At 38.4% G+C, this 24,609-nt stretch overlaps 1 protein-coding gene across 13 annotated transcripts in view; it reads left to right on the top strand.

Moving 5' to 3' along the window:
* The window catches only part of NTRK2 (neurotrophic receptor tyrosine kinase 2), a 204,569-nt gene that overhangs the window by 43,673 nt on the left and 136,287 nt on the right, over positions 1–24,609 (top strand). For all 13 annotated transcript variants that reach the window (XM_027731830.2, XM_027731832.2, XM_027731833.2 and 10 more), the window contains exons 6-11: positions 1,155–1,291; positions 4,306–4,438; positions 6,013–6,312; positions 11,104–11,136; positions 15,361–15,461; positions 16,733–16,832. In XM_027731830.2, coding sequence (XP_027587631.1) covers positions 1,155–1,291; positions 4,306–4,438; positions 6,013–6,312; positions 11,104–11,136; positions 15,361–15,461; positions 16,733–16,832 — 804 coding nt within the window. The remainder of the gene's footprint in view (positions 1–1,154; positions 1,292–4,305; positions 4,439–6,012; positions 6,313–11,103; positions 11,137–15,360; positions 15,462–16,732; positions 16,833–24,609) is intronic.

Here is a 24,609-nt window from a genome sequence, read left to right as displayed (position 1 = left end):
AGTTATTGCAAGATGATGCATACATATCCAGCACGGCAGATAAGCTTGATTATTTGAGGTGATAAATTGCAAGTAAAACTTACCTGGAACCATTGCTGAGAAATGCCTCATAAAGGAGACCAAGGCTTTTTACAGAGTGTGGCAGCTTCAAATGATGACATAGTATCTTTAAGAAAGGTGATATTTATTTGCTATGTAAATAAATATGAAATGTGAGTGCCTGTGTGCCTACAATCTACAGATATTGCTGTTATTATTTTTGGAGAGGGTCAGTCTGTAATTCTGTGTGTTTTTCTAAGCATTCAGCACATATTTACTCTTTGGGAAACTCCCGTTGCTTTTAGTGCTAAAGAATGAGATACAGAGTGATTTATAACTATGTAAGATGAAGTGGGAGTCCTTACGCTTGCAAAATCCGGTCTTGTTTCCTGATGAGTGATACCATCTCACTCCTTTTCTGCTTTTCTGAGGGCATTAGAAAAGTCAGCTGAGGTGCCTTGGATAGAGCTCTGTGCAATTGCTAACGCTCTCTTCTGTCCTTTCTCTTCTCTAGTTTGATCCGTTCAGTGCTCTGTTTCCCTCACTTTGTACTTAAGATCTAGATTTTGCCCTGTTCTCTGTGATCTCTGTCACTCTATGAGAGGAGGGCTGCAGTCTCCTGTGTGATACTGGGAGCTAATGGGATTTTCTTGTTAATATTGTGGAGAACAGCAGGAATACCACAATGTCAGTTAGTTGAACATAGAGGTTGCTTTGTGTTTGTTACAAAAAGATGGATAAAGTTTCCGGTTTTGAAGAGTAAGGGAAGGGTTTTTTCCATTTTGAAGTTAAAAACTGAAGTTAGGATAACTTCTGTTTGCAGACCTGACATATTTCCCTATATACTTAACTAGCATAATGTATTTCTGCATGCAATATTGTTTTCTTAGGATATGAAGCAGAGGAAGTGTAGAAAATACACAGCAGCTAAACATTGTAGTTATATATTTCCGAAGATTCTGTTTGACTGCTTGACTGAATAGTACTGACTACAGTAAATATTTGATGTAGTAGTGGTTTTGCTTGCATTTATATGACTTGATTAGAGTTGCGTGGTGTCTCTTCTGTCAAATACAAATACATGTGGATGTTTTTGGTTATTGTTTCTATCATAGACTTGCCCTCAGCGAACTTAAGCAATTATAACATCACCGTGGTGGAAGGAAAGAGCATCACGTTGTACTGTGATACTACTGGAGGACCACCCCCAAATGTGTCCTGGGTGGTAACTAATCTTGTTTCAAACCATGAGGTAAGTTTTATATTCAAATATGTGACAATTCGGAGACAGGTGATACCTGCTGAATGATGGAATGAAGTTTCACATTCAACTTTAGTTAACTTTTTATTAAAAAGATGAAAGAGAAAGTTAATGTTGGGATTACATTTGTTTTCCAGTTACTTTCAGTCGCGGGTGACTGTGGCAGTGCTTTTGGAGAATGGCAGACATTTGTTTCTCAAGATCCTGATTTTCACTCTGTTTTTTTGATGTTCACTGGTAAATGAGAGTAATGTAAATTTTTGAAAGTAATGTGAATCGGGATACTGAAACACAAGGACTTTCTTGTTATCAGTGATACCTGCTTACAGAAAATAAATCCAATCTATCCTAATTGTGAAAAAAGCTTTGTGTTCATAATTTTGTTATATTTTCATGTCAAAGGTTTGGTGTGTTGGAATTTGGTTGTAAATATTTTGTGGCTTGTTTAATTTTCCTGCCACGTGTTGCTACAAAAGGAAGCCTTGGAAATTGAAGTTAAAATGTTACTAAAAAGAATGGCATGTGTTTGTTCATTTTTTAAATGAACTATGAAAATGTTTCCTCAGTGAAATCATCTAGGAGGGGGAATGTTGTTTTCTGGGATCTTTATATTTTGTGTCCCTACTGTAGACTGTGCGTACACTGGAGATGGCATGATTAAGTTCTTTCTGATGGGAGTATTGACAAAGATGAGGCATTTAAGCAGATATTCAACATGCAGCTACTGACCTCATAAATTGGCATTATTTACACAGTGGAAAAGACCTTCTCTGTATTAAAATTTTGTAGCATTGTTTTTCCTACATTCATGGTGATGCACAACTGTCTAAAGCTTCTTGGTCTATACAAGGTGTGGGATGTGTACTTCCAAAACTCTTCCTGCAGTGTGGACGAGACAGGATCTCTTGGGTCTCATAGTTTTTGTACTTTCTTTCATAAGGTCATTATATCAGGCTTGTATGGAATTTAACTAGCCTGTCTTTCATTTCAGCTCCATAAGTAAGAGCTCTGCAGAGCTCTAGTTGTATTTTTAAAGTAATTTTCTCTGATCTGTAAAGTTCCCCAAAGTCATCAATCGTCATCAAGAACAAGAAATTAAAACAGTTTGGGGAATCTATGCCAAGTTGTGCTCTTTTTCTCTCTCTTTTTTTTAACTTTTTTTTTTTTTTTTTTTTTTTTTAGTTAGGAGCCAAAACAAATGGGGGATGCTGTTCAGAAAGTGAGGTCACCTCATTTTTTAACCCTCCTATCTTTGAAATGCCATAATCAGTTTGCTTTAAGCTCTCCAGAAGTATTTTGTCCTGGAATAACTTCATCATGGTGTTTTAGAGGGGCTCATAATACAGGCTAGCTACAGCCTTAGCCGTGGAGCACAGTAGTCTTTTCAGTAGCAGGAGAGCACATGCCTTTTAAACCTCGTTTGCCATTCACAACTGTCCTTTTCTGTGAGTGTCGCTTTCGGTTTCTTTTCTCTCACTTGCAAGTCTCAGTTTCTGCCCCCCTTTCCTTCACTTCATAATCTACTTTTGCCTGTTTTCTCTCTCTTTCCTGTTTTAGAAGAGACATTAGCAAATGTTAAAACTAGACTTTAGTTCTGCAAAACTGTATGTTCTGAGTTTCTATGCTGATGTATAGTCTGACTGATGTTGCTTAGATTTTTCTTGCATTAGATTTCAGCCCTGAGCCTGTGGTTGAGCCCCTCTGCTTTCAGTCCAGCTTTGGGCACTGCTCACCTCTGAGAATTGCACGCAGAAAAGTGTGTGATGGGATGTTTGCTTTTCCACCCACCTCCCCTACTGTAACACTGAAAGCAAAGGGACATTTAACTCAAATGGAGTTGTGCTGTCATCTTGAGGTTCAAAATTCTGGTTGCACAGGACTATATGCACAAGTGTTCCCACAAATTCCTATTGACTGCCATGTCAGGTTGCTGCAGTTTTACAGATGCATTGTGTTATTTGTTTGTGTTCTGTGCAGTGCTGGTGTGTGTGTGTACAGTAAGAAAATTATCTCAAAAGTAGTTTTAAAAAATTATCCTAATTACTGTTTATTTTCTGAATATGTTTGGTTCCTATCCTAATAAAATAGTCTTGCTCTTTGTGAAAAATTTAGGTATGGAAATAATGATTTGGAGATCATATGAAGCCCTGATTTAAGAACATCAGAGCCATTAACTTGAGCTTGCTTTTTGTGTGTGTGTATAATTCACCCATATTTCCTTAATCAGTATGGCATAGCTGCATATTCAGTATGTCATTTAAGACTGTAGATGGACACTGAGCTTTCTAGGAATCATAAGAATCAAGATTTATAAGAATTATCATTCTTACCTTAATTAGGCTGTACTTAACACATAAAACAGTACTTGGACAATAACATAGGTAGTAGAAAGTATTTAGTTTCTTGTGGAAGGTTTCTTGAGAAAAGAAAGCTTCCAAGAGAAATTTGGTTGAGGAGGTAGAAGACACATCATTGTCAAGGTACAGTAGGGCTCAGAAGGCATCAGTGGAAGAGATGTCACGCAGAATTTTAAAGGAAAGAGAGAAAAGGATAAGTAAAGCAAGGATTGAACAGAATATAGGCAAGAAGAAAAAGTTCAAAGAGAACAGGCAGAGATAGACCACAGAAATTGGTTATGAAGTAGGAGAGAGGGATGAGCAAGGGTGTGGGTAGAGAAAAAAACATTTGTGTGGAGAGGATCAAGTGTTAAAAAAAAAAAGGCAGAGACTGAAAGTGACAGGACAGAAACATGGTTGAGTGCAGTGTTTGTAGCAGGACTTCTGGAGCTTTGAATCCACTGCCACTGACTGTTACAATTGATTCTGTAGGTGATTTAGGTCTGTGTGAATAAGACGCTAAGGTAAGGCTTTGATTAATGGTGGACTGATAGAGTTAAAAGGAAGGGAAAATGAAAAATGTCATTCAGCTATTGCCAATAATGCCCTCCCTCTCCTTTGTTCTTAATGCTGTGCTTGACACATACATGTTTTTCTGATCATTTGTAGAGTGACACAAATAAGAACCCTGCCTCACTAACCATAAAGAATGTTTCGTCCATGGACAGTGGACTGTCGATTTCCTGCGTAGCAGAGAACATTGTGGGAGAGTACCAAGCCTCTGCCGAGCTCACGGTATTCTGTACGTATGCAGGCCTCCATACAGATCCTGAGACCAAACTGCATTAGCAGGAGCTGTTTTGGGTATAAGTATTTTTTGGTCTCTTAGGTTGTTGAAAAGAAAACCGTTAAGGCATGTGAACTATCTACTTCAGTTAATGCTAAGGAGTAGCCCAACCAGCAGTTGTTGCATTTATCTTTTTCAGCTCTGTATTCTGCAAAAAATGTGTTTGTAACTGCTTCCTCTTCCGCTTAGAACAATCTGTAAGTAAAGGTCTAAAATCCCAAATACTAAATGCCACTATCAGTGTGGGAAGGTTTGTAGTGATGTGCGTGTCTATACACACTATCTTAGGAATTGAGAAGTGTGAATGCATCAAAAAGCTTGTAGAATTCTATGAGACTACAAATGCTCAAGTTCTTACTATCTAAAACAACAGCTGCTTTGTTCGAAAAATAATACACTCTCAACATTTGTACGGCCAGATATAAATTTATTTGTCATAGCTTTGAATAGTGCATGTATTTGTCAGGGCCAAGGAAGGGGGAAGGGACATTTAGTGTAGAGGCACTGGCTTCTTAGATCTAGGCTCCAGGCTAAATTCATTTTACATGAATTTACACTGTCATTTTACATGACAGTGTGTTTTCACAAGTTCCAACCCTCTGTTTAATTGAAGATGAGAATGGAACACTTCGTAGATGGCAAACTTGGCTCAGTGTGTGCTCATGACAGAGCAAACTAGAGAAATCACTGTTCATGTAGGTTTGTAGGTTGAAATTGGATATGTAATAACTATGGGAAAGAACATAAACTAGAAATGTTTGAACAGTGTAATGAGATTCTGAGCTTGGCACTGTTATGAGTGATAAAAGGGAGTACAACTAGATGAAATTGGATGTAGTTAAGAATAAATATAGAGGAAAATTTCCTGGTAGTGAAATAATGGGCAAGGTGTTGGAATAATCTCTTGAGAGAAACAGAAGTAGTCTGTAAACTTGAGGCATTTAGCAGATGTGAACAAGGATGACAATATGTATAGTAGAAAATCATCTTTCCCGACAAAAGAATCCAGGGAATTAAGTAATCTGTTCTGACTTTGATTCTGTGAAGAAAATAGTCTGTAAGTTTGGATTCCTAGCTGAGAATATTTGCAGTGCTACTTGCTTTTGGCCAGCTTTTAAATATTTTCAATACTGCTGTTTTCCTTCAGCACTCCTCTGCACCATTTTTTCAGCAAAATAAAGCTAAAATGTCTCTCTTCCAAGAGAGAGATTTTCTCAGCGATCTAGTAACTGAACTTCCCACACCTTACAGGCTTTAAGTGATTTAACACATGTTCAGTCTTTGTCTGAAACTAGTTTGCTTTGTTTTTTTGAAGAGCAGCTTCATTTCAGTTGTAAGCATAGTACCCTAGGCAGAGCAGGTGCATTCCTGTGTGAGCATCCTTCAAATATGTACCATTCCTACTAGTAACATGTATTTGTACTGGTGAATAAAAAATACTTCCCTGATAACTTTGGAGGGGGGAAAGGAAAGGAGGAAGGACATGTTCAGAATATTCTGATGTTCTTCATTCTTTTTTTCCAATATAGTTGCACCAAATATCACATTTATTGAATCTCCAACCCCAGACCATCACTGGTGTATTCCATTCACTGTGAAAGGGAACCCTAAGCCCACATTGCAGTGGTTCTATGAAGGAGCTGTGCTGAATGAGTCTGAATACATCTGTACTAAAATACATGTTATCAATCAAAGTGAATACCATGGCTGCCTTCAGCTGGACAATCCTACACACCTGAATAATGGTGCTTATACCTTACTGGCAAAGAATGATTATGGAGAGGATGAAAAACGGGTTGATGCTCATTTCATGTCAGTCCCTGGAGATGGTAAGTGTAATTTTTTTTAATGTTAGCAATTGCAAATTTATACTGTTGAGACAGTGCTCTTGCCTAGTTTAACTATTTGGAGGAAGCTTTCTATAGGACTTTTTTTCCTCTGAATAAATGTCTTCAATATTAATTGTAAAATAATGTTTTCCTTGATTATTTTCTTCTTGTTTATTGCTTCTCAAGGGAGGCCATGCCAGTGCTCTATAAATCTTTCCTTTGAGTAGCCATCCTCGCTGCCAGCTAAGGCTAATAAAAGGTTGCTTTTCTGAAGTTTTCCCAAGCCTCTGTTCTGATCCTGGAAGGCATCGACTGCCAATTCAGCCACTCTGTAATTTGCTGCGCTGCATACGAATGGAACTAGGCAGTGTATTGCAAGACATGGAGGATGCCTGTGTACATCTAGTGCCTTGTTGCAAAATTGATTGTGCGGTCCAGTGAATTGATGATAATATGTTGTTTAGGGCATCGGTAACCCAGAGGCAGGATGGACAAGGTCTCAGGTGCTTACAGGCATTTTGATGTCCAGTTCCCATTCATCTATGTGAAGGTTGGGCATCTACATGTCTAGGAGTATCACTGTTCAAGATAGCTGCATCTTCAATTGCTCTAAAGGTTCTACCAAGGCCACCTAAATGCTTTTTGGGCAGGCTTAAGGTAGACTAATTCACTGAATTGCAGGGACTACTGTAAGTGATTGTTATTCTCTGTGATTTGATCTTTTCTCACATCTTCAAAACCGTACATGAAGTGACTGCAAGAACAGTTTCTGTACATGTAAGCATACTGGTGTATGTGGAAGAAAACACTGAGGGGACCTTGCACATCTGGAGTAGAAATAAAGTCATGGTTTTGTGCAGATAATTACATACTCATATCTGAAAATATGAGCCTGTATGTACCTTTGGCTTTTTAGCCATGTGATATAAAAAGTTGTCTTCTTCTTTTAAACAGCAATGTGCAGTGCTAATGTTAGCTGGCAGGAAAAAAAGGGGATGTTTAAATTCTCTCTTCCTATATCTCAGGCTACAGAAAGTAAAAATATGGTCATATGTCATTTTTTCCCTATCAACTCAGTTTGCTGTAGGGAGAGAGAGAGTGGGTCAAAAGACTTTCCCATCTTTAGAAGGAGAGGATGCAGAGCTGATAAAATCAGACTATTTACTCCTGCTGTCCTTAATGTTCCTCTCCTTTTTTTCTCTGGAGTTCTTCCTTAAGTAGACTCATTACAGAAACATGCCATGATTTCAGCTATTGGCATCCTTTAATACTGCTTTATAACTGTTCAGCAAAACAGTTCACCTCATGGATATTCTGTGTACAGTGGAAGTTCTCTTACACTCTGCTTATTTAATATGAACCTGAGTTCATTTTCTAATAAAATAACAGCCTCTCATACATTTAGGTGATTTTATAATTTTTTGTCTTTGATCCAAATCCCTTCTCCTGTTTTTCCTTTATGCCTCTCCCCTGTGCACTGAAAACTTTCCAGTTGTGTTGTTTTAGATCAGTAAATAGGACTGTAGCTATCCTCTAAATTAGAAAGAAAACATTATTTATTTGTTCCTTCATATTTATATTCATATGGAATATAAGTCTATATATTATCTATATATTATTTAATCTGTGCTGTGTTCTTTAGGTATTTCCCAAGTCCTCTAGTGGATTAAGTTTCACAAAAAGAGTACAGAGGAAATGAGACTATGTATGGACAGGATGTAACTGCATTAGAAATTAGTTCATATATAGTGAATGGCACCAAACCAGTCTTAAAAATTAACAGCAGGGGAAATGGCTTATATACTTAGCCTCCTCAATATTGTTTTTAGTTTTTTCCTGTAGGAATTCATGGCATTGAGCTGCTGAAAATGTCACAATGTTGTTGTCTCTTCCACTGAAGCTCACATAAAAGCAGATGTGTTGTATTACAATTTTCATTCTCAACTATTACTATTTAAAGCACTGTCAAGCTTTTACAAATCCTTAAAAGGCTTTTTCAGTGCTGTTGTTACTGTGTAGTTTCTTCTTTTGGCCCACATATTGTACAATGAATCATAAAGGTTAAGGCCCATGCCCTGGTATTACGTTCATTTCCATGTCTTCATGACTGAATTAAATATTAGTCCTGATGTTTCATGGAGAGAGGTACACTCACTGAGGTTAAACTGATTCTCTGCTTATTGCATCACTTGGGCAAATGCTCAGAAGGTAAAAACAAAAAAAAAAATTCAAAACCTATAATCCATATGTCTAAAGTAAATACACGTAAGTCTGAAACATATTCTACTATCAACAGCGTAATGCTTCACTTTCAGAGTTGCATCAAACATGGTGAAGAGATGATTTCTCTAAGATGCTCTCAATTTCCAGCATGCTACTTGGTGAACTTTTTCCACTGGTCTGAGGATGGAGGAAACTATGTACCACAGTGGGATTTTGATGGTGTTAATGATACCACAATTAATGTTGTAAAATAAGAATTTGCTTTAAATATGAAGACCTAGAAGAATAAAGTTTCTATTTTATTGACTGGATTTTAGCTATCTTTAAGCTGCTAAAGTTCTTGGTTTCCTGTTCTTGCTGAAAGTGACTTGATTATTTGAGATGACACTGCAGTGAAGAGTAAGCCAGAAATGGTCATGGTTTATTCTGGAGGCTGTCCTCATAGTTGATCCAAAATGGCTAATGAATGTCGGAGAGATTTTTACCAATAATAGGTATTTTTAATTAAGCTTATTCATCTACCAACCGTCTATGCTAAAATTCAGCTGAAGGTTCCAAGTCACGTATATCTTGTCATAGTAAAAGAATATGTTAAATATGCCATAGAAGTAGCATTTGCTTGTGTGGCATAATGTGTTTTACAGATGTTTTTGGAATTGAGTCCTTTGCTGCTGTTTTATTTTGAAAACATCAAATTTGTAAAGAAAGAAGCAAGCAATCCAAGTGTAGTTGATGTAGTTCGTAAAGATGAGTGAATAGGATAAGTCTTTTGATAGTTCGGTTACTTAACAGCCTCTTCTAAAGGGGACCAAAACAATGGTGCCATTTTGTATTTGCCTTGAAGATAAATGTGTGTAAATATGCAAAATTATTGTGGTGAAGTTTAATGTTAAAATAACTTCAACTGATGATTAAGTAGGTGTGTTTTTATGTGTTAAATAGAAAAAACAATACTAAGTAGAAAATTGGGAGTTGTCTACGATCTTGATTTTTGAAACTTTATTTGAAGTATTCAGTTATATAAAAGGAGTTGAATAGAGTTGATGACTTCCTAGTTTATATCTCTGGCAGGAGTTAAGGGTTTACTAATCTGCTTACTTTATCCCAATTTAAGTGAACGTTAACAAAAATGTTGCCAGAAATAAAGGACTGGGAGGCTTTTTTATTGTTGTTGTTTTGGGTTTTTTTCCACTTCTGATTGCAGAATGTGAGTTAAAAAATACTGTCTTTCAGCAGATGGATGTTTTACAGCAGAAAAACTGAATCCATGGATTTTTATGGACAGAAATCTCTGGCCAAATGTTGCTTGAGGACAGATAGTGCAACATTTCTTCACTGGTTATTTATTCCTGTCGATTGACATGATGCTTCTCATGGGGATTATTGAACTGTATCTCTGGATACTAGAATATCTTCAGATGCATTTTAAAATAAACCTAATTATCTGTTGCCACTCTGCACATAGGTTGCAACTAATATTTTCAGCCCAGTTTCTCATGCTGTGAACAATGGTGTTCTGCTCATATTCACAGTGGCTTTATGCCAGTATAATGCCACTGCTGTGGATTTACTGTATAGTATTATAAACAGAATTATATTATTTGAAGTTGGATGCATCTTTAGAGATTTTAATTATCTATAGTTTTACTTCCAAACCTACAAAAAGAAAGACTAAAAATATGGAAGACATTATTAGACGCCCACTACATAAGCTATGTAATGAATACATTATAAACTAGAACGAACAGGTATGTTAAGATACAAAACAAGTATTCAAAGCATGAATAGTCTAATAGTGCACAATAATTCTGTGGGCGTTCTGTACATTACATTCACATATGTGCTTAGCCTTACTTATGTGCAGTAATTATAAAAGGATGCAAATAGGAACTAGTAAAATTTAGAAAAGTGTTGCCTGGACAGGTATCCATTTGCTTGTGTAAATTCTGGTTTCTGAGACATCTGACTCTTTTGCTAAGAGTTCTGTCTGTGTATCAGCTGTGCAGTTGGCTTCTTGGAAGCATCCTTTTACAGAGTGAATGAAATAGTACTGCTTCAGTTTTTGCTACCTCTAGCCCTTAAATTACCAGCTCCCAGCTAAACCTGTTTGCTCTCACAGTGATATAATAGCAATTTCTTTATCAGGTAAAAATCCATAATTGTTAGACCTCACTGAAGTCTGATTCTGCTTGAAGTCAGGGAGAATTTTACCACTGACATTTCAACGAGAATAGTTAATGTTGCACTTATTCCATATATATATATTAATAGTGGAAAGTAGGATTTTGCCCAGTTGGGGAATAATGTGTGCCCTTGCCAGAGCTAGCTTGCAGTAGCTCTTTCACATGAAGAAAAATATTAACTTTTGGAATAGCTCCAAAATGGTTGTAAATGTAATCTGATAAGCAGGTACTGCAATTATTGGTGTTGACTTGCATTTATGTAGTTACTGGTGATTGCTATGGCAAATAAAGTCAACTCTTAAAACAATTCCTGTTCTTATTCTTCCAGCATTTGCAATCTATTTACATAGCTTTTCTTTTTTTTTTTTCTCTTCTCCGTGTGCAGGTAGTGGCCCAATTTTGGATCCAGACGTTTATGGTATATATTTGATTTCCTTTTTCTTTTCTTTTAATGCTAGAAATTAAGGAACTGAAGCCATTAAAAGATTGAATGTCAGGCTCAGTTAAATTGAAATGTCACATATTATAACACGATTCTAAAAGGTACTTTGTGGTTTTGGTTCTTCTGCCTTATATTCAACATACATGATGGCAATATGATGTTTTACTTACTCTGCTGCTTTTGATTCACATTAGGAGAAGCATAAATCCACTGCTATGAATGGGTGCAGTTGATCCTGTAGAATGAAAGCTGTCTAATGTAGTTCACAGACATTAGGTTTTGTGAACCTTTTGGAGGCATTTCTTGGAGGAAAGAGAGTTTGTGATTTCTCCTTATATAACTTAATTTATTTTTTCAAGGATGATTCCATACTTATTTTGCCTCCAAAAATGTACCCCTAAATCCCACTTAAAAATGAAGTTGGCATAAGTAAGTTTTCCTATAGGCAATTTATTCTGCTCTGTCCACTCATTTGTACCTTCTCTTCATCTCTCTTGCATAAGCAGACCATCAAGTCAGTGGTAACTGAGTGTGTGCCAGGAGACTCGATGGCACAGTGTTCACATTAGTTTTTTAGTTAGGAGAAATGTACCTAGTGAAAGCCAGTGTGCACTAGAATAGAAGCTGCAGAATGAAAAGCAACTGGCTAGTTTTACAAAATATTTCTGGTATACTTCTGGTGAGTGGGAAAGTTCACCTTAACCAACGTACCCAAACAACCTGAAGCTGGATCCTATTTGGAGTAATTTTTACTTGGATGAAATGGCCCATGACTCAAGTTAGCTAAAGCTGATCTAAATGTTATGTCTTTGATTCCATTCCATGTCATTAAACTTTAGCAAATGTGCAGTTGAAGCATCAATTTGACTTTAAATGCTTAGAAATTCCAAAGGATAGCTTCCCCTCCCTCTCTTTCCAAATTCTTTTTTTTGTTTGTTTGTTTGTTTGTTTGTTTTTTTGTTGAGAGGGTTGGGGATAGGAGAGTGGTGATGGTTTGCACAATTTCTTCATGTGTTGTATTATATAAACTGTATGCATGAAGATTTTGATTCTGAGTTGTTTATGAAGGCCCTGATGCCTGTGTATGGCTTTAGTCATGTGAGCGCTGTATGCTTCGATTGACTTGGGTAGGATTCTGCTAATATGTTGTGCTTTGAGTTTTGCTGATGGATTACACCCTGCAAGACCCAGTCCTGGTGAAGGCAGCCTTCCTTTTTATTCTTGGCTGTTCTTTCTGGTGTTTAAAAATGCTGTCCTTGTGATGTGAGGTGATTTCCAATTGTTTTCCATTAAGTGTTTTGAACATACAACAGAAAATAGAAGAACTGATGAGGCTGCGTCAGGCTGCATGACATTGTGTTTGCCCGTGGGAGTCCAGACTGCATGGGGCAGTTCCTGCAGTGCATGGAGCAGTAACTAGTGCCTCTAGCTCACCTCTCTGGCACCTCTTGGAAAAGGCGAAGAGGGGAAGCTGTCCTGTCACCATCTGGGAAGTAACTGAGAGAAATAAAGCAACTCATTTGGGTATGAGCAGGAAATTTAAGTGCAAAGCCAGCTCCTTTGGCTCTGAGTTCACATTTTCATGCTACGATGCTTCTTCTAATGTGGTTTTGAATGTGAAAGATACAACCTGCCTCATATCAATCAAACCCCCAGAATGACTGCGCAGGGCCCGCCTCCCCCCCGTCCCGCCCCCCCGTGCTGATATGACTGTGCTGTTATGTCTATCCCAGCTGCCATGCACCTTGTTTCTGAAATTGCTGCAAAATATGTCCCAGCCTCAGCTGCAATTCACTGCAGTTTTTATAGTTATTGGTGGCTGCATGAGGTACACAGCGCAGGAGAACTTGGCCCTGCAGCAATATGAGTCCTACCTAGCATGAGTCAAGAGGCGTGACCCTGTCTGTATAGTGCTCAGTGTTTATGTCAGGATTTCATAGTGAAATGAAGAGGAATTTGTTTAACTCAGAATCATCTGGTTTGGGCTAGATAGCTGTTGTGTGTGTTTTCCTTGACTGACTCACCCATTTCAAGACGCATTGAAGATCTGGCACTATGCACCTCAAATGCATATGATTCACAATTAGACAGCAGGGAATGTCAGTACAACACCTGTGTACTGATGCAGCCTACTTTAACTCTTGCCCATTTGAATATAAAAGTGCATTCAGGGGATTCACAGACCAGACCTGAAACACTCTGTATGGTTCTCACTAGTCCTTCAGGGTGTGATTTCCAGTAGCTTAGTACAGATATAAGCACAAACACAACTGCAAATAGCATCATCTTTTGCCCACTGCTACTTACATGTAAATTAAGAGCAAAAAATTTCCTTCTTTGAAGTTTGTTTTACAAAGTCAGATCAATGAAGGCCCTAAAAATTTGTTTTATATGTTGGTCTTATAAACCTACAATAAATATAAGGTTGGCCAAAACTATATTTGTGAAAATGTTCCCAGGTAATTTTAAAGGAAGCCCAACCTTCTAGGCCTAGGTATTTGTTATAAAGCAGGCTTTGCCTGCAAATAAATTAAGCAGAAGTCTCTTCCTCTCCTGTGGCAAAGTGTGTAGTCATGGTGACAGATGGTCTTGTCCAGGAGTCCAGGCTGCTTGTGCAGGTGAGCTGTTCAGGCAGGGGTTGTACTACCTGGATGGGCGAGAAGTGCTGTTCATACTTCTGTTGCTGATCCGTGGTAAGCTACACCCATAGAGATGCAGTGCAGAGTTGTGGAATTCAAATGGTAAAAGACCAAGAAATTAATTTTTTTCCTCATGAAAACTCTGTATATTTAAAATGTATTTTGGCTTGAAAGAGTCCTGTGCATTGGCATGTATAGTTTAGAGCCAAAATAGAATATGTGAGTTGTTTAGACATCCTGACTCTGCTGACTATAGCACTGATGCCAGAGGTAGCTGATAGCTTCCTCTATCAAAAAAGTCTGCAGCCTGCTAGTGCCTTGCAGAAAGTAAGTGTGTTCTTGAAGATCAAAAGCCCAGTGCAACGTCTTGCTAGCACTGCCAGCTGAGCTCTCCAAACTGGCCTTTGGAACTAAAGGAGAATACCTCTGCTGGGGTGCAAGCGTTCCCTGTACTTGCTCAGCAGCAGCTCTGTGATCAGAAGAGCTCCTGCATCTCTAATTAGCAAGAGCTGTGCCTCTGTGCTCTGCTTTTTCAATTTCATAATTAAAATTTCATCTGTAGGCTTATGGCACTAATTTTAATCCAAACATGTAAAGAAATACCCAGTGAATTGCAAACTTAAATTACAATGCTGGAGGTGCGTTTTGTAATAGGTGCAGTTATTACCCCTTGTTTCTTTCATCTGCACACATTACAGTCATGAAATTGAAATGTTTAGTGTGTTTCCAAAAGTAAATACAAAATATATGCATTTTTAATTTTATTTTAATGCATGTTTCTCTTAACATATATTACTATTTGATTGTTTTTATCTCATTTGAATGATTTTGTCAGGAAATCATGAACTATATATTTGTGTTTCATTTTAAAATTATTATAAATAATTAAACCATGTTCATTCTTTGTATGGAATGGTTCTGGATTTACCCCTGCAGCCCTATCAGTGGAATTATTTTGATAAGTCAATAAATTTCTTCATACAGGTTCAGGCACTTGAATTTTTAAAGGATTACCTGTATGACAGCAATGGTAAATGGTGACCCCTGTGCACGCAACAGAGGTTTTTTATTATTTATTAAACAAATAAAACCAGCTATTTCCCATTTGATACTCATAAAACTAGCTAGAAACTCATCTGCCGAGTTCATCAGCTAAACAAAAGTGCCCGAACTAATTTCTGAGACTGTCCTATATTTGACAGAATGCAAGGGCTCAGTGTAGAGGGCAGTCTTTCATTTTTAATGGGAATTCAGAAGTGTGTTAAAATAGCTCTCTGGATGGAGTTCTCGTTTAACTCTAGTGTTTCCAGTAGGAATACACATTATGATGTAGATTGCTTCTCTTTTCATGTTTGTCAGTCACAGCACATTTGTTCAGTTATATGCTATAGTGATTCCCCCCAGAACATTCCAGCTTCATTAGCAATTATGGGTTGTTTCCAAAGAGCTCAAAGTCCCAAAATTGATAGTGACCTTACCATCTTACAAAGCAGAAATAATGAAAACCATTTCCCCTCCAAAGTGACGAAATTATAAAAGCAACCCTTTTTCCTTTCTTAAGAGTATGAAACCACGCCTAATGATCTTGGAGATGCCACAAATAACAGTAATCAAATCACTTCCACGGATGTTTCCAACAAAGAGAATGAAGATAGCATCACTGTAAGTATATGTGGTGTTTCCTGATCTATGATTTTTGTGAACTTCCTGGCTATAAAACTCACGAAGCTGCAGACACTGTAACAGGACCCTGAGCTACCAGAACACTATAACTATTAGTGTGTTGTGATCAAAACTCAGGAAAAAAGGAAAAAAAAAAAAGAACAATCAGTGCTCCCCACTCATGTCCTCCCCCCATTTTTTTGAAAGAGTGAATCAATTTTCAGTTCAAGTAAAACTGTTATTTTATTTCTTACTTTTCTGAACAATTTAACTGTAATTTTTTTAGCCTAAGACTTTGCATTTAATTTTTAGTTAAGGAGAGCAGCTCTTCATTTACAAAACAAAGACATGCAAGGTAACTTGAAGATTGTTGTTTGAATACCAGTCCTGGAGTCAGCTTCTCCTTAGAGAAAGGATGTGCTGCAACGAACTTTCAAAATCTAATTGTATGTTTTTAAAACATGATTTCTTGTTTTATTGGTATGTAATAGATTTTAGTAAAAGTGGCTGAATTGGTATAGGCCTCCTCCTTTGCTGCCTTGCCTCTCATGCTTTCCTGAACTGAAATGTTGGAAACTGATAGTGGGTTACCAGCCTGGTTGACATTGCAGCCTCCCTCTACCAGTGACTCTTCAAAGCAGCAAACAGTGGGGTGTGTGCATTCATGAAACAGAGAGCAAACTGTGAGCTGGGACACTGTGCTAAAAACTGGGAGGATCCAAAACAGTCTTGTCTCATCTGATACTGGAGTCATTGAACTGCTGAGGTGAGAAAGGAGGGATCTGTGAAAATCCGCTGGTCGAAGCCTTTAATCAAAGTGGGGCCAGCATGGATCCTCATGGGTGTGTCCTCTCTGGTTTTGATGTCACCAGTGATGGAGGCTTCCCAGCCACTCCAGGTAATTTGTACCAGTATTCAACCATCTTCACAGTAAATTTTTTTTCCTATGTGCTTTTGTTACGTGTAACATGCCACTTTTCTTGTAACGTACCACTCTGCTGGAAGGGAAAGGGGTGATGTATGCTCCCTCCCACCTGCCTTGAATGTGTAGGATGTTGAAAAAGGTGTTCTTATAGCTATCTGAATCTCTGCTCCCTGCAGAATAGAAGAAACCTCAGCAAGAGTCTGTTTTCTGTACTATTTGATCTGAGTTCCCAGTTGAAATGAATCTCTTTTCCTAACTGGATTAATCTGAATCTGTGCTGGATATCTTTGAAGGTAGTTTACAAGTGCAAAACAAGCAGTTCTGTTTGTGTCCTCTTCTTTTTTAGGTGTATGTTGTAGTGGGAATTGCAGCATTGGTGTGCACTGGCTTAGTAATAACACTCATTATTCTGAAGTTTGGAAGACACTCCAAGTTTGGAATGAAAGGTAAGCGGGGGGTTTTTTTATACCTTCCAGAACTGTTGTGGGTTGTAGGAGTTGATACTATAGGTGGTTGTTCTGGGAGCAGTCAAAATAGCTACATTAAATGCCATCACATTTAATATTTTTTTTATTCATCAGGTAAGTAAGGGCAGAGGTAGATGTAGACAGAGTGTAGAATTTTGGATGATAAATATTTTTTCTCTTTTGTTCTTATGACAAATCCCATTTCTCTGCCGCCTTCTGCAAATCCCCCTGAGACACTTCCTGGAGTAAAATATTTCTCAAGACAGTGTAGGTAGGAAGAAGACAGGAAATGAAATTTATTTTGCTACAAGTTTGATAATAACAGTTTGATGAGGATCTATGCTGTATGTCAGAGGTACAACACAAGACAATACGACAATGTCGCGTTAAGGTGATTCAAGAGGAAACAATGACAAGAGTGGAAGGTGCATTTGCAGTGGATCCTGTCAGATTCTGACAGATGTATTTTGTTGTGCTTCTTGGGGAGTATCATCTGGAGGGAGTGGCGAGTACTCATGTCCCTGTGAAAGAGGGAAATCTCAGCCCTTTGTTTATTCATTTATTTATTTTACAGCCAGATGGAGGTATATATAACACAGAGGTACCTGCAACAACTCTGTTACCATATTATTTTACTGATGTCATCAGTCTGTGACTGCTGATGTGAGTGAAATGGTATTTAAAAAGACCACTGTGTACTAAAGGAGATGAAGTTTTGTTCTTAATATGCGTAGATGAGGGTCTGTGGAGAATGTGGTGACTAATCTTCTGTTAACCTCATGTACTTCCTCTCAACTGTGGTTATGGCATAGTACCACATGGATGTATATTTCGGTAATCCTTATGTGCTCTTGGCAAGTGATCTTTTCAGAGATATCTACTGTATATTATGTGTTCTTGTATTCTGTTTAGAGTAGATTTCCCAGAACAAATGAAATTTGAGCACAACAGAAATGTAGTCGGTGCGTATCAGCTTGCTGGGATGGTAACGTTGTCTTTCACCTCCTGATACGATACAGTCTCTGCTCTTTGGGGTAGCATAAGAAGAGGACAGTCATTTTGATATACTCTGCATAACAACACAAAGTCAGCAGGATAGAGCTGCAGTTTTGGTGGAAGGCTAGAAAAAACTTTCTGTGACTGAACAACAGTTCAGCGTAAATTTTACTTGTGTTTGAGGCTTTCTGAATTGCATTTACAGAGCTGAAGTAGGTGGAAGCTAACTGAGAGAAACAATGAGAACTGTCTGTTGTTAGTTCTTTAAAACTGAATACTTGTTAGGTTTTTCCAGATGTGCATTAAATATTTCAATGCTATTGGAGAAACTAGGAAGTAAACTCTACCCTGAGGGAGAATGCACAAAGTTCTGTTTTGTGTGGTAGTGTTAAATTACCTTCCAGGATGCTATTAGTTTTTTAATATCTTAAGGTGCAACTCTTCTCACAAAAATAATGCACTTGCCTAATCAGTAAATTTGACCTGAGTAGTTCTTTGTTGCAGAATTGTCCATGTAGATCATATTTTCATAAGGATATATTTTGTGGAAATGACTATATGAAATAATGAAAAGGCAGCAATCTCATATATATTATTTTTAAATCTGACCAGTGATGGTTAGGAAAATCAGTAAAATGAGTTTACAGTTCAGGTACACCCCTTCAAAAATTAATTACAGTCATGGTATGTGTGGTAATGGTGAAATGTCACTGTGAGCTACAAATAACTCTTTAATGTTTCATTAGAAGGGAGTGACTTTCACGTGTCCCTTAAATGGACCTCAGACTTCTCCAAAGTGTGCATTCACACCTCAGCTTCACACTGTGGATTTATCCATAGTCCAAAGTCCCAGAAACTCTCTCTCCCTTTTTATCATTATCAGTATTACTGAATTGACCTGAGATTAGATTTTTATAGATATGCAGTACCCAGACTAATAAGAAAATATTACCTGCTCTGAAAAACCTGCAGCGTATGTTGAGAATTCATATAAACAACATGGTGTGTTCGAACATGAGAAAAAAATAAGGCAAAGGTGACAAGAAGGGGTTTTTTTGATCATTATTGGTCAGCAGAATACATTTAAAATGTGTGTCTTGGAATTTGTAAATAAAAGGATCTAGCCAGCTACCTGAGAACTCCTTGAATCATTTGCAATTGAATTTAGTGACAGCAAAATTAATCCAAACTGCATAAAGACAATGTGCTGTAGTGGTAGTTTAATAAACAGTCTTAACAGGGAGATGGGAAGGAGTGAAATATCCAGATTGCCACGGAAAATATTTATAAAACAAGATTAAAAGTCCTCTCCAAAATTAATAACTATTTTGTATTCATAAGAAGTAACTTCCTGAGTTATATCAAGCAGAAATGCATGAAAGGCTGTGCTTCATTTTTCTGTTACCTTCTGAGAACACAACATGGTCACTTCGGACGCCTTGTCATTAAGAGTCTTCCCACCCTTCTTTAGCAAGCAGTTTGGAGAAAAACCCCAAATAGTTACTCAGTAACTGGAGCAGTCAGACTGGCACCAATGGTATTTTACATGCAACCATGTATGTGGAAAAAATGTACCACTGAAAATCAGAAAAAGAAATGTCTGTATACCCAATCAGCACTGTCTGTGCCATAGGAAATGTGAGGGATGAAATTTTCATCTCATTGAGGTTCTCAGCAGGCATCTGTAGCTTCTGTAAACATTGTTTTACACCTCATGTTTTTAAATGCCAATTGGTCCCATCTTTTACATGGGCATCATCTGCCCACTTCTTAGACTGTGTCCTTGCTGAGTTCTTCTGCACTTGAAGAGCTCGAGCGTAGTTGGAATGTGGGACTGACAGTGATAACAGTCCCCAGAAAGAGATGTGGAGCAGGCAGTTGTGTCTGAGCTATGCTGCCTCAGAGCTGCCCATACCTAGAAGCACTGGTCATGCTGAGGAGCTGCTCAGCCTGCCACAGAGCTCACATTCCCCGTTGTCTTCTTTTCCTTACCGGACAGAGCAGAAAAGTGTCCACTTTATGTGTTAGAGAGTATCAGGTCCTCTGGGAGCTTCTAGTTCTTTGGCAGTACTGATCAATCTTTTATTAAGATCTCTCGAAGAGTTGTATGAAAATTATTTTTTTTTTTACTTTTGTCTATTCATTTGGTATATCTAAGGTAAGAGAATAAGTTGGTATATGTTAATTTCACTCAGTTATCTTTCCAAATTGTAGTCATAGAGTATTTTTACTGGTAAGGAGGGCAAGCAAAGCACTCATTCACCACCAGTAACAAAATGTAAACATTTTGTTTGTGATGTTCTGTATTCTGATTGAAGTTGGATTGTCCTGTTTGAAGCAAGCAATTGTTTTAATTCTTGCCTTGCTTCTTTTTAGTCTGTCTTTTAGAGCTAGAGAAGATAGGAGTTTCTGATTATTGACTTTGGGAACAGTATTAGTATAGAACAGATCTTTGATCGGTACTAGAAGAGACTTAAAATAGGGTGAGTAGAAAAAGCTCTCACGTTGTGCTAGACTTCCCAACTTCTGTTGCAGAATTGGTCAGAGTAACTGGTGAAACATAATTCTATTTCGCTGCTTGTGTACATTTTAAACACCTTCTTATACAGAGCTGTTTGACAACAGCTTTGTATGAAAAGCTGCTTTTCGTTCCTTGAATCTGGAGATGAGGTTTTTAGACCCTTGCAAGATGCAGCATAAATGGTGCAAGCTTCAGTTAATTTCTTAAATGCATTTGTTAAGACTTGTGAGTTGCTCTTACAAAACACTTTGGCTTGCTTGCTGGGGGATATGAAAGTGCTCATGGTGGGAATTCAATGAAAGCTGCCAAGACAGCTCGTACAGTTTTGTGTGTGTTTCTGACTCCATCTAACCAGCTTATGAAACTGAAAAATAACAAGGGAGCTGAAGTAGAGAGGGCAAGGGAGTGTTTGTGAACTCCCTGAGAGGATTTGTGGAAGAGTAATTCTAGTCCTGTTTTATTCTACTTTCCATGTTGAAAACTCAATATAAGTAATCAAATGGTTGCAGCATAACCAGCCCAATAGACAGTTTGCAAATGTTAATAAAGCCACTGAGCATGAATGGAAGTATAGAGGAAACTGATGGAAAGTAAATTAATGGATAAACTTCAGAACACCATCATTCAGTTAAAAGGATGGAAACATTTTTGTTTATTTGAACTGTAGTAAATTTTAGCACAATATGTCTCTATTCCAGTGACAGGGCAGTATCGTTGCTGCTCCTTGCTTGCTAGGGAAGTTGGAAGTGGGTTGTTACGGACAACAGTATTATCACAGCAGCCTTACTGTAGAGATAAATAGAGTTTGTGTAGGTTTTACCAAAATCAGAAAGGGAAGGGAAGCCACTCTTATCCAAAGCAGCACCTTTTGTCTTTTAAGAAGTTAACAAATAGCATTTGACAGAAGTAGAGGAAAATCTGTGTACTTAATCCATGTGGGGTGAGAGAAGTTTTCATTTCTGTGTTTGTAGGAAGTTTCTGTCAGTGCTTTGAGCTGTGTGCTGTAGTGCAAAGTGCAAAGGTGAGAGAACAAATAGTCTGAAATTCGCATTATACTTAGGCAGTGCCAGTTATCCTGTCTGTGGGCTTGGGTGTAATGCTTTGAAAGGTGCTTCTCCTTCCTCGAGCACTCTCTGAACTACCTACCATGTCTAAATGTAAGTCCTGACTATGAATGCTTCACCCCTTTCAAAATGTTGCAAGTCTGTGCAATTCAGGGTACAGAAATTTGCCTTTCTGTCATTAAGTTATGAGATTGTACAGGTTGATCTAAGAAAGAAAACTGTCCCTTTTAGGACACCCCAAAATACTACATTTCCTTCAAGTCCTTGCTAGCTACTTCTTGTCTTTTTTGAGTGTAAATTTAAAATTTGGCCTCTCAAGGAGGGTGCTGTTCTCTTTCATCAAGCTGATTAAAAGTTAGGAACACACCCATGTGTTTAACCTGCCAAGGTTGAAACTGTATTTTCTCCTACTTCTTGATAGCTTTTTCTCTCAGGTGATTTCTGTAACTTCTGCACTGAACCCTGAATGTCCTTGAAAACTTTTAAATAAAGGCACTAGTTATTCCAACAGAAGTACACTGATAGTCCAGGAATGTTTTTTCTTCTTTGTATGTCATTCACTATATTCTATTTGCTTGTAAACTCTTGTTACATTTTGAGTTTTGGCCCAAAAGAAACACGCAGGAAGGCAGCTTGGAACTCATCTCATTTGCTGCATATTTCTCAACTGTCTTACCGTATTTTAGTTTGGCTAAGAAACACTGTAAAAAACCAAGATAAGAGCCTCCTTACAAAGCAGTATTGTCATTCTGACACAATGATGTGACATAATGACCAAAAGACTTTAACCCTCATTTACCCATATTTACATGACTTCAAATACAGTGCTGTGTAGGTGAAAGTGGAGTGCTTTACCGTTATGTCAGACACGTAACCATTTATTCAGGCTTTTGCATATTCTTTTGGCTGTATTTTTAGGGCCATCAAGAAACATTTTTCCCATCTTGCTTGTCTGTAAGCATATAGCAAATGGTCATTGCTTTTCTGCTTTAATACATTTTGTTTGACTTCTTGTTGGCGAGGGACTGATTCCAAACTACTTAAAAAAAAACCCTGCTTCATTCACATTGGTGGTTGAAAAATTCAGATTTAGGAGAGTTTAGATGACTCTGAGTGGTTTGAAGTACTGATATGGGAAAAGGGAGAGCTGTTCTGTTTATTATTAACTCATGCATCACATGTCTGGCTTAATCAATTGGCTTGCTTATAGAGTAGGAGAAGGGTGAAATGCCGTTAATATGCTAACACTTTTACTCCTTTTAATTCTATACCGATTACAAAATAGAAGCTTTTATCTTCCGCAAAAACCTGCAGTTTGACAGCTGTCATCTAATGTTCAAATTGGTCTGCAATAAACTTCTAGCAGTAATGGCTTCCTGGACAATTTTGCCTTGTTTGACAAATAATTCAGAAGAACAGTTTGTAGCTTGGGAACACACTGTTTGACTTTCCTCAAGTCACTGAAATACTGACCTTTTTGAGTTTTCATTTATACCTATAGAAGTGCTTTTGTGCTGTGTTGTGCCTACCTAAATGCCAATTCTGTGGGTGTCAGTCCTTTAGTGTCTTTAGAACATTCCATTATTTAGTCAATGAGCAGAATATAAAAGAGAGATCAATTCATATGAGTCAGTGTCATAAAATCAGATGTAGAGAAACATGAATGTGCTCAAATCTACAGTATTTTTAGTGAGTAGACAATGTAAAGGCAATGATGATATTGCTCATCTGAACCACACACAAGGAGCTGTTTTTATTATTTGACACTGTCATTCTAATCCCTGCAGTCATGGGCAGATCATACAAATTGTCTGTCTTAGGTGCACCATTTTTTTAATGGGGGCAGTAATATTACTTTACTACATGAACATTTGGAAGATGGAGTTGTTAATACTTTTAAGTACCTTACTTTGAAGAAGCACATTTTTATTAAGTACTTTTAAAGAATGAAAGTTTGTATTAACTGATCCATGAAAGTAATTTTGCGTAAAGGATTTTACAAAGACCTTAAGATATTTAAGCCACCATTCTCTTGTGTTCCAGTAAATAAAAAAGCATTGTTTCTTAAGCATTGTACTGGGTCCATGTCACCCTATCAGAACATACTATTGGGCATTTTTAGAGTATAAAATTTGGTCTCTAGGTCTCAGATGTCTGTTTTGGTCTGCTGCTGTTTTTCCTGAGTCCAAACCGAAGGGCAAGATACAAGAGAGGAATGTAGCTCTGTTTCTGTAATAGGAACAAGCAATGGATGACATGCCTCATCTATGAAAAAGGATTTATGAAGTGTCGTAGTTTGACTCGTCCAGCCTCCCTCTGGGGCTGGAAATGGTTAATCCCAAGTGAGTTTCCGATGCAGAGCCAATAGAAAGCTGCAGTACACCTCTGTGAAATTACCATATTTCATAGACTGGAAGAGAAGGCTTGTTGGCCTAGTTGGAAATTAGAAGCAGGAGACAGCAGAGGGGCCGGTGGGCCCCCCCATGGGGGGCCAGGCCCCTCTTCCCCTTGACCAGGCGTAAAGGGTGACCTGGCGTGGCATTGGAGCGGCTGGGGCTGAGCTGGGCCCCTGGCCAGAATATGCAGCAGCCAGAGAGCGAGAGAGAAACTCACCAGGAGTTTCCCAGATGGCCTTGCTGCCTTCCCTCCCTGAGGGGGTGGGGTGGTGAGGCTGGCTGGGCCCTGCGGCCCAGGGAGGGGACCTGCAGTGCCAGCAGCAGCAGCAAAACACAGCAGGGAGCGGAGCAGGCCTGGAGTGGCCCAGACGGTGCCAGCGGCCATCTGGAACCGGCCGGAGAGACAAGGGGCCGTCCAGCTGGGAGAGAACTTGCAATGGAGCGAGCCTCTGCGGACCCACAGCAGCAGCAGCAGCAATTACACAGACCGAAGCAGTAAGAGAGAGATGGGCAGAGGGAGACCGGAGATGCACTGTGTGAGGTTTGGACCAGGGCAGCTGAAACGAAGGAGATGGGGGATAGCCCCCCCCACGATGCAGCCAAGCTGATGCTTGCAACCAAGACAGAGCAGAAAAAGTCTGCTGGAACATTTGCAGGGTAAGAACTGAACCAAAAACCCCCAAAACGTTCTGACCCGGGGAGCTTGATGCCCAGGGACAGGGACTTCCATGGAACAGAGAACAAAGACTTTAAGCTTTAACTTCCTACCCTCCATGGTA

This window comes from Pipra filicauda, unplaced genomic scaffold (genome assembly GCF_003945595.2).
Source record: "Pipra filicauda isolate LSUMZ 115617 unplaced genomic scaffold, ASM394559v2 scaffold191_size1418713_pilon, whole genome shotgun sequence".
NCBI classification, from domain to species: Eukaryota; Metazoa; Chordata; class Aves; order Passeriformes; family Pipridae; genus Pipra; species Pipra filicauda.
Note: the sequence above shows the minus strand (reverse complement) of the source record. Positions and strands in the feature narration are given on the sequence as shown.